Here is a 12,394-nt window from a genome sequence, read left to right as displayed (position 1 = left end):
AAATAGATGGGGAAAAAACATGAACGTCTGATTCGCAATAACGAGGCATGTGTGTGTGTGTGTGTGTGGTGTGTGTGTGTGTGTGTGTGTGTGTGTGTGTGTCTGCGTGAATGGCAGTCTGCGTATGTGTGTGTGAGTGACGTCGGGCTACTTCTAGCCTTTTAAGTTGTTTAAAATAACGATTTCGTTTTTTACCATGACAAGATGCCCTCATGGTTCCCAGTTTATAGCGTTTTGGTAGAATCGGCTAAAAACAGCCTATTTAAGAATGCGTTTACATGCGCTTTTGTGCTCCCAAACGAACATCCCATCTCGTTATCATCTTAAACATATCCAAGATCCATTTTAAACCGGATTTCTCCTTTAAATGGTTCCACGACACACTCTTTAGATTAAATTAGTCAAACCAGGTTTTCCGCTTTAGGTTCAATGCGCGTTCACATAAAAGGTGTGTTTATCACGTCAATTGACTCCCCCTTATGCAAAGTGAATCGAGCGTGCGTGGTGTATTATTATGAATTCCTACAAGGAATTCAAAGTCCAAATCACAGTCAAGGGGAACACGGTTGCCCATAATATGGCTAGGGTAGAGGGCTGGCAAAAAATAGCCGTCCGTGTTAATTCGGAAGTGAAAAGATTCTGCATATTGTCTAAAAAATATCATGCATCATCATGCCTTTTACTCCCATAGATGTGGTGCCAGCACGCTCCTACGAACATGGGGCCAAGTCAAAAATAAATATTAAAATAATATTCAACGTGGTAAGTTGTAAGCATCCATTTGAATAATTTCAGGTGAATCTAGCCTATGATTTGCATTGGCCTAGGCTCCAACCTTTAGTCACATGTTGATTACCTGCAGCAAATAAAAAAAAAAAGTTAATACGACTGGGAGGAGGACCGCTCCCCCGCCCTTCACCACTTCGGAGGAGCTGGCTCTCGCCAATAACGAAGGTCGGCCGATGATGGTAGGAGTGGAAGAGGGGGTGTCCTCTGACCCCACTGCCGTGACTTCCAAGGCGTTTGTAATGAGTATGTATTCATTTATTGGCAATGGACATCAATAATGGTCTTGCTAATCAAATGTGAAATGATTAAGTGTAAATTAATTGTTATTTTTAGTTAAAGGTACAGACATTAGTTTGGAGGGGCCGCCGACAATCAATCTCCAATCCGAGGTATGTAACTATCAAAGCAAAGTGTCACATATTCTTCTAAATGTTTAATTTCTGGACAGAATGTCCTTTGATAGGTTTCCCTGATTCTTGCAGGAGACTGTCGGCCTGTGACTCCAGGGCGACTATGGAGGGGATTTTTCTGAACAATTCTCACAGCTATAATATGAATTTGTAGAATAAAAAATGCCTATGCCTAATTGTGTCACTGACATAGCGGTTATGTGTGTGTGGCTGATGGTGGCTGCTGCTGAAGGTGGATGCTGATGGTGGCTGCTGCTGAAGGTGGCTGCTGATGGTGGATGCTGAAGGTGGATGCTGCTGAAGGTGGATGCTGATGGTGGCTGCTGCTGATGGTGGATGCTGCTGAAGGTGGATGCTGATGGTGGCTGCTGCTGAAGGTGGATGCTGATGGTGGCTGCTGCTGAAGGTGGCTGCTGATGGTGGATGCTGAAGGTGGATGCTGCTGAAGGTGGATGCTGATGGTGGCTGCTGCTGATGGTGGATGCTGCTGAAGGTGGATGCTGATGGTGGATGCTGCTGAAGGTGAATGCTGCTGATGGTGGCTGCTGCTGAAGGTGGATGCTGAAGGTGGATGCTGCTGAAGGTGGATGCTGCTGCTGCTGGTGGCTTGAGCTGGCTGGTGCCGGGTAACACTGCTGCTGCAGGTCGCTGCTGCTTGAGGCGATGGCTGCTTGAGCTGGCTGGTGGTGGCGATGATGGTGGTGTCGCCTTCTGCTGCTAGTGGTGGCGGCTTGTGCTGGCGACGGCTGTTGGTGGTGGTGGCGGCGGCGACTGCTGCGATTGTTGTCCTTCCTTTCGACCTGATGCACTTTACTATCCTTAACCTCAGCCTGATGTTTGTGGAGTATTTTCTTTGTTTATTAATAACTTATAATGTTCCTCCCTGTTCCTTCACTTTGTTCTTGTTTTACAAGTTAGACATACACGCACACCTGTTTACACATTTGTTGTTCTTGTTGCACACATGACTAACATTGTTTTATTCATTGATACCCCCTGGCTCTACTTTGCTGTTCTTGTTCACTTACTGTATGTTTGCTTTGCTGTGCTTAGTCCTTGTTCCCACTTGTTTTTGGTTCCACAAACCTCAGCCTGATATATCTGGCATCTCAAACACTGGTTCCAGCTTTACCTGGCGCCTACTCCTTTGCAGCGTGCAGATGTTAGGCAGTGGAATCTGCATTTGCTGCAGGGTTTTATAACCAGTGGTCCATTTTTACTTGTATTGCTTTTTTAATTGTCTCCTTTCCTCACCGTATTCCTCTCTTGTCAACACTTATATATACAATATTCATCCCTGTTCCTTCACTTTGTTGTTTTTCAAGTTGGACACACACACATATTCTTGTTGTCTGACCCAATGTTTAATAAAAAAATACTTTCATTTGTTCTTTAATATATGATACTTTGTGTTCTGCTTAGTCTTAAAGTAGCATGGTTGTGTGGTCAGCTCCTGACTCATCAGAATAAGTTGCCTGGAAACTAAATGCTAAATGGACTGTTGCTACTCTGCTTTCTCAATCGCTCTCTGACCACGGGTACGTGAATCGGAATTACAAGCAAAATCAAGAACATTTAATAATAATACATTTAATTAAGGGGCGCATTTTCAAGACACCCAAGGTCACCTTACAGAGCATATAGTCATCATAAATCGTTTAAAAAACAAGACATTGTGGGAAAAAATAAATACAAATAAACATAAATAAATATTTAAAAATATTTATATTTAATAGTCCAGTTGCGCTAAAATGAACATCTTGAATCGACTTTGATTTCAGAACAGATGTAGTAAGGTTATGCCATTAAAGTCAGTAGCCTAGTGCTACCCATGCTCAGGGCCGTCGATAAGGGGTGAAAGGTGATGACGATTCAGGGGGCCCACAGCCCAGGGGGGGCCCACAAAAAAAAAAAAAAAAATTTTTTTTTTTATTCTAAATTAATATTATATCACCAGCCCATAGTACTTCCATAGTACAACCCCCCCCCCACCCCCGTCAACAATTGCTTTCCCCGGTCAACAATGTGCTCCTTCCACCCCCCCCCCGTCCCCCCCGTCAACAATTTAGCGCAGGGGGGCCCATCATTATATCTTGTCTAGGGGCCCAGGAATTGTAGCAACGGCCCTGCCCATGCTTACACGAACGTGAAGCTTTACCTCAAACTTAAAAACGTATCTAAGTAGCTTGCAGTTGTCACCCTACCACTCCAAATGTAAAACTGACGTTTACAAATATGCAACAATGGTCAGATAAGTACTTGCGTTTTTAATTTATATTTACCATTCAATATTGCAATCGCTGCTGGCAGTCCCATTGAAGAACACGGCAGCGCGGCCTGTTTTTGAACTATACAGGCTTACATGAACCACGTGACCACCCTGCCGGCGAGATCAGAGAGTGTCGCAACCTGGTCGCAACCCAGGAACACTGCATACTTCCGCAATCCACCAGTGCTCAGCGGCCAAGCCTGGTATTGCAGCTGTTTAAGCTGGCTGTGGAGGGGTCCCTCAAATCATGAGACCCAGAAGTAGATATCTCCGTTCACTCCAATACAAGTGGGGAACAGGAATGTGTCTCCGCAAAAAATGTCTGCATATCAATCAAAGGCTCATAATTACCTTCATGCCATGTCCTAAAAAAAATTAAGTTTTTTCTTTTCAAAACGCCACCTCAAGCGTTTTATTAGCCGTTATCTCGCTGGGGAAGAGGGGTGTGCAGCTGAAAGGAGTCGTAGTGAAACAAATGGCATCCGAGAGGGCCTAGTTCAGTGCTCCGTTAACGTGTCCGATTTTTGGACTGGTTCATCTGCTGCTCAATAACTCTCACGGTCCTCTGCTTGCGATCATTGTGATTCATCATGTATTGATCCATTTATTCAAAAGATCCAAAGACAAAGAACAGGTGCATTACGGTATCATTTTATATTGTTGTTGGACCGGAGTGGGGGAGTGGGCACGCATGCGTTCTATATTTCTGCATCCGGTACGTCACGGACTAGGCCACGTGTCTTGGCCCCATAACGCGGAAGCAAATCGCTCCTGTATGCTACCCTGCGCCACTGAGCAGTTTGTATAGGAATGAATGGGCGGCCAGTCCGTGGTCCATCCTTTATTATGTCCATGCTCTGGCAGCATCTTTAGACGGATGAGGAAGCCGGAACCATTACGTCATAGGCCACGCCCACTGGATACAAACCCAGCGCGGGAGTCAGATGAGGTCAGGAACATATGGCCGTCCCGTTGCTAGAACACGGCAGCGCCAAACATTTCACTGACGAGTCTGACGACTGCTTCCTCAACTTGGGCCAATACAGAGCTGGACTTGCTCAACGTCTGAAAATCAAGTCTGGATCAGTACCAACTCTCCTCGGCTCAGCTACAAACCTCGAAAAAGTAAGTTAACTAACGCCATATCATTGTGTTGCTTTACTGTATATGGTTACCTTGTTAGCATAATGTTGCTTTAGCATTAGCGCTACAGCTAACAGCCAAGTTATTGTCGCTAATGTTAAGGTAGATAGCATCAGTTATGTGTGTAAATACCATGGACCTATTAAAGAAAGCACTGTGGACTAACATGCCGCCCATTCATTCCTATTAATACACGCACTGTAAGTCGAGTGTGCATCTCAGCAAGCAAGGGGCATCACACGAGAATGGGCACAATTCAACAAAGGGGCTACAGGCAATGATCTCTACTGCTTGGATACCAAGGGAATGCAATGTCTGCTCACCATACAACAAACGAATACAACTGTATTTTACCGGCCACTGGACCGCAGTAGTTCTAGCGTTTTACTGATGAGGAGATTGACCTGTTAAAATCATCCTAAATACATATGGTGCGTTCGGGGCAACCCTTGTTTTCGCCCCCTTCTACCCTCTTGTACTCCCAGTTATAACGTTGTTTACGGGCTAAAAGTGTACCTGAAACACACTATTATAGGCATGGTTTCCCCTTCTTAACACCGGATTCAAATCAAAGGGTTATTAGCAGATTTCTGAAGAGCTTGATGTCATGGTATTGAGTTGATGAGATGAACTATAAAATATGTAAACAAATCAAGGATGTAATATCATTTCATAGAACTAATTTTAAGTATTAGGCTAATGTAATTCACTAAACATGTTTATCTTATATCTTTTTGCAACTTGCACATGGACTATATACAATGTTATAAATTGAGTACCTATTTTACTTTGTTGTCTCTACGCAGCCCAGCTCATCAAGTGCTTCCATTCAGCATCTTCTCTCAAGGGATGTTGCCTGCCAGACAGAACACCTGGAAACGCATACTTGTAGGCACACATAAGAATATGTTGGCATTTTTGCACTTAAATAGTTAATCGCGTTTTAGCCTACATTCAGATGTGAACTCATTCTTGCATGCGAGGGTCTTGAATCCAAAAAAATAAATACGCAGGCAAGACATTGAAATTGTAGGCCGTGCCAAGCCGCGAACGAACCAGCTTGGCAGTGTAAAAACGCCTAATCTGTCAGTAGTGGGGATTGACAACTATTCTGTGAAAATGAAAGAATATGTCTTGTGTTTGTTTCCTTCTTTATGTGGAAAGCAGCAGACCCCCGACACCATTTCAATCAAGGTTGAAGAGGATATTGGTGGAGGCTTGCCCGCCGTAGGTTAGTAATACACATTGCATCTATGCAAGAAAACAACCTTGATCAACCGAGAATGTACTTGATTCTACCTGCGCTAAAAAGCCTGGTCCTCTTTGGAAAAGCATCATGACCAGCGCCCTGCTAAAACATGAGTCAAACTTGGGAGTTGCATTTCAAAGATGGAATCAGTCAAGAGCCCAGAAGGGTTTCAAGACAGATGCCATATGAGCTGGTTTACCATTCTCAAACATCACTGAATTCATAATGCATGAATGTCAGCTGATCAGCTTAGAGGGAAGGACACGTTGTTGCTTTTTAGTGTCCAAATATAATTATTGTGCTTGCCTCGCTTGTCATGTGGTGCTCATATCACTTTGCGCTGGTGTTCGTTGAGTGTCCTTAACCTGGCCAACCACTTGAGCTTTGAGTCTAGGGAGGAGGGTGCTGGAGGTGACGGCCCTCTCCAAAACTGTGAATCTGTGTCTGCAGTACACATTTTAAACCCTCTGTGTCAATGTTGCATTCATTTAAAGAGTTTCTTTCACGTGTACAAATACACAATGCCTCCCTTTATGCAAATAATGTATCAAAACAATTGATTTTTCCTTTTTTTCTCCCTCTGCAGAAGACTGTGATGCCTTCAGAGACCGTAGCACTCAGCGCGGCGCCACCTCAGAGAGTCTGGGTGTGGTCGCCCCTGGCTCCTCCCACATGTCCAGCCACAGTGAGGAACTGAAGATTCTGAGCGTCTACGGAAAAGGGGAGGGCCCACTGGCAGAGGACGGCCATGACACCCTCTTCACCGCGTCAGAAGTGGAGGCCCTGAACTCGCTGTCTGCGGACCACAGCGCGGCCAAGAGCCTGGAGCGCGCCGAGCGGTTGGTGTGCCGTGAGGAGCTGAGTGTGCAGGTTGGAAATAATCTTCTCATTCACCCTCCAAAAGAGAGGCTTCCTTTGTTATAACTCTAAAACAAACCCATAGAAAGCACACACCTTCATGATTCAGTAGATGTTTTTACACTGCCAATTATGCCCGTCTTATTAATCTGTCGGTAGGTTAGTACACACATTGCATCTATGCAAGAAAACAACCTTGATCAACTGAGAATGTACTCTAATCTGCCTTCTCATTAGGAGCCTTTAACCCTTGACCATCCAAAGGGCGACATGGAAAATGCATAATCGACAAATAGAAGTTAGAAAGAATGTCCAAATATAATTCTTCCAATACACAAGTGTGTACAAAGTACATACTGTATACCTTTTGTGAAAATGATTAATTAAAAGCATCACTTTCTCTCTTTCTCTGTTTTCCTCTCTGAAGAAGACAATGACATCAGAGACTGCAGCACGCAGCGCGGCGCCACCTCGGAGAGTCTGCGTGTGGACGCCCCTGGCTCCTCCCACATGTCGGGTCACAGCGGGGAGCTGCGCATCCTGAGCGTCTACGGACAAGGGGAGGGCCCTCTGGCGGTGGACGGCCATGACACCCTCTTTGCCGCATCAGAACTGGAGGCCTTGAGCTCGCTGTCCGCTGACCACAGCGTGGCCAAGAGCCTGAACTGCAGCGTACGGCTCGTCCGCCTTGAGGAGCTGACTGGGCATCAGGGCGGCCGCAAGGGCCGGCCCGGTGTCTTGTGTGGAAAGGTTGTTCCCAACAATGCCAATATGATTGCCCACATGAGGAGGACTCACTCCGGGGAGAAGCCCTACAAGTGTGACCAATGCACGAAGCGGTTCAGTCTGAAAGGCACCCTGAATAGACACATGATGAATCACTCTGGAAAAATCACCAGGAAATCTGCAGCTGCACATAGACACTATCTACTCTGTCCAGTTTGTTTGAGGACCCAAGAGTCTCTATCCTGTCACCTGCGCAGAGTCTGCATGAAGGATAAGACACCACCACAGATCCTAGAGGTGGTTGAAAAGGCCAAGAAAGATGTGTGTGACCTCCTGAAGAATGGACGGGCTTTTAGTTATGCAGTCCTGAAGCAAATCGTCTCATCACCAAATCCACTCGAAGGATTGATTGAGGAGCTGAAATACCATCACTTGTTTGTGACAGGAGTCCCTCCTCCTCTGCCCATTGGTAATCCAAGGTTGGTCACCGAAACCCTTTCTGAATGCCCTGGGGAGGCACCCGGAGAAACAGAGCCATCTGATGTGGAATCTTGCGGCAGCAATGAGCTTTTTCAATGTAGACAAGAGAAAACGTATACCAAAGACAAAATGGTGAAAGCGAAGGATTTAGGTATTTTGAAAAAGCATTCAGCAGATCATCCATTGCTCAAGCGCTTTGCCGACTACCTAAAGAATGATTACGAAAATGCAAAGTACCAACAGGAGGTTGACACTGTTTCCCGGTACCTGTATTTTGCTGATCCTACGGAACCATCTTTGAAGTTTGTCAATGACAGAGAGAAGCTCAGAGACTTCCTGGGTCAACAGGCTAAGGCAGGGTATAAGGCACAAACATCAGGAAATTACATCAAGTGCTTGAAAAGGTTCTTGGAGTTCCACTTGACAAGGACCGGCTTGAGACAGGATGACGGGGAGCTCTACAAGCAGTGCACATTATATTTGAGTTTTTTAACTTCTTCACAGAGTGTCCTCTCTAAGCAAGCGAGCAAAGAAATTGTGCAAAAGAGTCATGCCTTGTCGTTTGACAAAAGTCAACCCACACCTCGTGAATGCTTGGCTGTTCTTGATAAAGGTGAAGGTGACTTAGTGAAAATCATGAATCAACTTGATGACAGTTCTTCTTCCTCCCTGAGTAGGACTGAGTGCATATTTGTGCTATACTATCTTGAGGCAATTGTCATACTAAGACACTGCCAACAGCCTTGTGTGGTGCAGAGCATGAAGGTGAGTGTTACTGCTCTATTGTGCTCTATTGATACATTTACCCTGACATTTTAGCCTTACATTTCCTAATCAATGGCATATCCTCTTTTTGTTACAGGTCAAGGAATGGCTTGAACGGAAACACGCAGATGATGATTCAATCGTTTTTGTAAAGGACCACAAGACGGCTGCACATTTTGTGGTCTCAATTGTCCTGTCCAAGAAGGAGGAGGCGTGGTTTGAGAAATATTACACCAAAGTGCGGCCACAGCTCCTTGCTGGCGAAAGGAAACGTAAGCGAGATGAGCAGGATGAGAAGGATGGAGATGATTTTTTCTTTGTGTCCTCCCGCGGTAAGCCAATTAACAATGCAGCTGGTGATCTGATAAAGCTCCAGCAAAAGTGCAACGTCCCCCAGGTGAGCAGCCAGGTTGTACGGAGGGTATTTGAGACAGCAGCTAACCGCCTGGATGACCCTCAGAAGAAAGCAGTTTCTGACTACCTGGGCCATTCTGGCACAACAGCTGACAGACATTACAGGATGAAATCTCTTGAATCCATTGTGATAGCTGCTGGTCTGCTGAAGAAATTACAGAGGCAGAAGAAGTCAAGGTAAGCATTTCATATTTGTCAACATAATGCCAACATAGTCAAGCACACCACATTCTATATGTAGACACACACATGGTTTTCTTATAATCTCATTGTGTTTTATTTTTATATAGTGCTGGGCCTTCCGGAGAAGGGACCCGTCAAGAGGCTCTTGGAGAAGGGACCAGCCCTCAGTCAGTGGAGTCTTCCAGCCATGGTGACCATTGTGCTCTCCCTCAGCCTTCCTTGAGACAGCTAGTGATCGATTTAGAGAGGATTCCTGAGGGAAATGACAAAGTCAAATTCCACGAGGCATTCAAGTCCCTCTTGGAAAACCACCCTGTGACACTGAGTGGTCAAATCCCAAAAGTGAGAATCCGCAGGGACACCTCGGAGGCCAATCAGCGGAAGCTTTACACGCACTGGGCGCAAAAGCAATTAGAAATGCGTGTAAAACACACCCGTGGTAAGTATTTGACTTCACATATTTAACATTACTTTCAAGAAAAACTGATTGCATGAAATGACATTTTAAATTATTGTGTTCATAGCTAACAACACTTTTGTTACTTATTTTGACAGAACAATTCAATCGGAGGAGGCCAACGAAAGAGCGTGTCGACACATGGGTCAAAAAGCAGGGATGGAAGTGCAAGGCTGCCAACATCAGCACTGAGGTTGTGGAGAACTGGGCACCATCTGGATCTGAGGACCGCATCATGGACAACAAACGGATCCAGACATTGGTGAAAACACAAGACTGGAAAGGACTGCACATCACACAGTTTGAAGAGAAGGGCGATGGGATCATTACAACCCGCACTTTTAAGAAAGGCGAGGTTGTATGTGATTATCATGGGCCTGTTGTTAGTGGAAAGGAGGGCGAGAACATACACAAAAACACAACTGGAAAGGAGACTGGATATATCTTCTTTTTCCGGAACAGTAAAGGACAGCCAATGTGCATTGATGCCCACTCAGACAGGTGTCATTGCCACCCTGACAAGAGAACATTTGGCAGGCTGGTGAATCATTCCAAAAAGAACTCGAACATCAAGCCCCTGCACTGTGTGGTGGACAAGCATGGAGAAATGAAGGATGTGATCCTTTTCATTGCAACCAAGGAATTGCCAGTGGGTGAGGAAGTTCTGTTTGACTATTGAGTCAACAAAAAATCTTTTAACAATGAGGGGTCGGACTATGACATCAGCCTTCAGAGACACATATGACATGTCCCTGGGTGGTGAAATGTTTCATCTGTGTGTTTGTTTGTGCTGATGGCTCTTTAAAGGATATGGATGAGGACTCCAAAATCGTACCATGACCCGTTTGGTGAGATGTTTCATATGTTTTTTAGTGGATCAATTCTTGGCATGTATGGATAAACTTTCTGAATATGATGCGTGGCCTTTGACCTTTGGGGGGTGGTGGGGCGGCGGGTGACTCCTAAAGCTTAGAGGGCCTCTGCCTTCAGAGACACATATGACATGTCCCTGTTTGGTGAAATGTTTCATCTGTGTGTTTGTTTGTGTTGATGGCTCTTTAAAGGATAGGGATGAGGACTCCAAAAGCGGGAAATGACCGATTTTGGTGAAATGTTTAATATGTGTTTTTTAGCGCTGATTTTTGTTTTTGTTGTGTAGCTGTTTTGCAACTTGTTCTAGCTTGTGTAACTTAAATTGAGGTTCTGTGGTGATATCCTGTTTCTTATCTTTAGAGATATATCAATTAAAAATCGTATTCATTCTAGAGGACTGCTGAGGTTTCTCTCATTTTGGTAAACTTCAACACACTTGCAGACTTTTTCCAAGATTGGCCTTTTTTCCAAAGACAGATACACTTTCAAGATATTTTATTAACATTTGCACTTCACATTTTGATTAATCATTTCAATCACACATTCCCCAAGGTCTGGAAAAGATAATAATTGTGTCTACATAAATGGATGCATTTCATTCACACACAGAGCAACTGTCGAACTCCAATGCATTTTTGCATAATTTCTTCGAGTGAAACCAGCCCTAGCCCTTCCCCAAAGATCAGAAACCAATTTGAATGGCCCATTGACAATTTCTAAAGCAGCTCATGAATAAAGGTGGGGCTTCACTGCACAGGGAGTGTGAGTGACCTAAGGCCAAGTCAATTTGTAATACAATGGGTGGATATTGGACATGACTGCAGGTTTGTAAGACATGGCTCTAAATAGTTTACACAACAAAGAAGTCAGTCGATTGGCCTGGTCACAAAACCAGATTTACTGGCTCCAGTGGGAACTTGAATACGAATTAACTTAACCTCTCTCAGTTAAGAGGTTTTTAAGATACAGGGAGAATGAATACAGTTCCTTCTAATGTAATAATTATATAAACAAGGTTAATATAATTTGTATGTGATTGTATATTTATAGTTATGATTGATATTTCCACGACAGTGTCCTATTCTCGAATAGATGTATATTGAGTGTGTGTGTGTGTGTGTGTGTGTGTGCCTGGCCCCGGTCCGGGAGGGCCAGGTCCTCGTCAGGGGGGCTCCGGTTGATGTCTGGGGTGGCATGGGACCTGTTGTGGCTCGGCTCCCGTCACCCAAAGCATTGTGCGGGGGAGCTGGGCCCTGGACCAGAAGGGTCACTGTAAACCAGAAAGAAAGAAAGAGAAAAGGCTGAAACAATCACCAGAAAACGAAATTAATGAAAGAAAGGCCTAAAACAATCACCAGAAAACGAAATAAATGAAGGAAAGCTCTAAAACAATCATCAGAAAATGAATTAAATGGAAGAAATGAGATAGAATAGGCTAAAAACTACAATGAGAAATAACCGAAAACAAGGAAAATAGCAGGCCGCTCACTGTAAAACTCGAAAAGCGAAATCCCTGGTATTCTATTTTCTTTTTAGACTACCAGGGATTGACTTTTTCCAGAGGAGGCTAACTTTGTGAGTGAGTCCGCGACGGTGCGCCATGTCGGACTGAGTGTTGCCGCGAGTCGGTGTGCGCCTGGATGAATCAAAAACAGAGCGTTTTTTTTCAGTCTTTTTTTCGCCAACTGTCTGGAAGTCTTCCCAGAGCTCCAGAGCAGCGGGACAACGTGGCGTCTGACTCCGAAACGGGTCCCCTAATCGGACTGAGTGGTGCGGTT

The 12,394-nt window shown here is 44.7% G+C and overlaps 1 protein-coding gene and 1 long non-coding RNA gene across 3 annotated transcripts; both read left to right on the top strand.

Annotated features, from left to right (window-relative positions):
• The first annotated feature begins 703 nt into the window (after positions 1–703).
• Positions 704–1,551, top strand: LOC115539304 (uncharacterized). 2 transcript variants are annotated; one of them, XR_003975820.1, is made up of 4 exons: positions 704–762; positions 863–1,032; positions 1,123–1,178; positions 1,272–1,551. It is a non-coding gene; the product is annotated as an uncharacterized LOC115539304 (long non-coding RNA). The 2 variants fall into 2 exon arrangements; XR_003975819.1 differs by having other exon boundaries at positions 863–1,178.
• A 2,700-nt stretch (positions 1,552–4,251) lies between these two features.
• Positions 4,252–11,008, top strand: LOC115539296 (uncharacterized). Its single transcript, XM_030350363.1, has 7 exons — positions 4,252–4,593; positions 5,782–5,842; positions 6,447–6,710; positions 7,329–8,689; positions 8,787–9,280; positions 9,394–9,725; positions 9,842–11,008. The coding sequence occupies exons 1-7, from the start codon at positions 4,429–4,431 to the stop codon at positions 10,420–10,422; spliced, it is 3,258 nt and encodes a 1,085-aa protein (XP_030206223.1). The 5' UTR covers positions 4,252–4,428; the 3' UTR covers positions 10,423–11,008.
• Positions 11,009–12,394: the final 1,386 nt, after the last annotated feature.

Source organism: Gadus morhua, unplaced genomic scaffold (genome assembly GCF_902167405.1).
Source record: "Gadus morhua unplaced genomic scaffold, gadMor3.0, whole genome shotgun sequence".
Taxonomy (NCBI): domain Eukaryota; kingdom Metazoa; phylum Chordata; class Actinopteri; order Gadiformes; family Gadidae; genus Gadus; species Gadus morhua.
The sequence above is the reverse complement of the archived record's forward strand: the minus strand, read 5'-3'. Positions and strand labels throughout refer to the sequence as shown.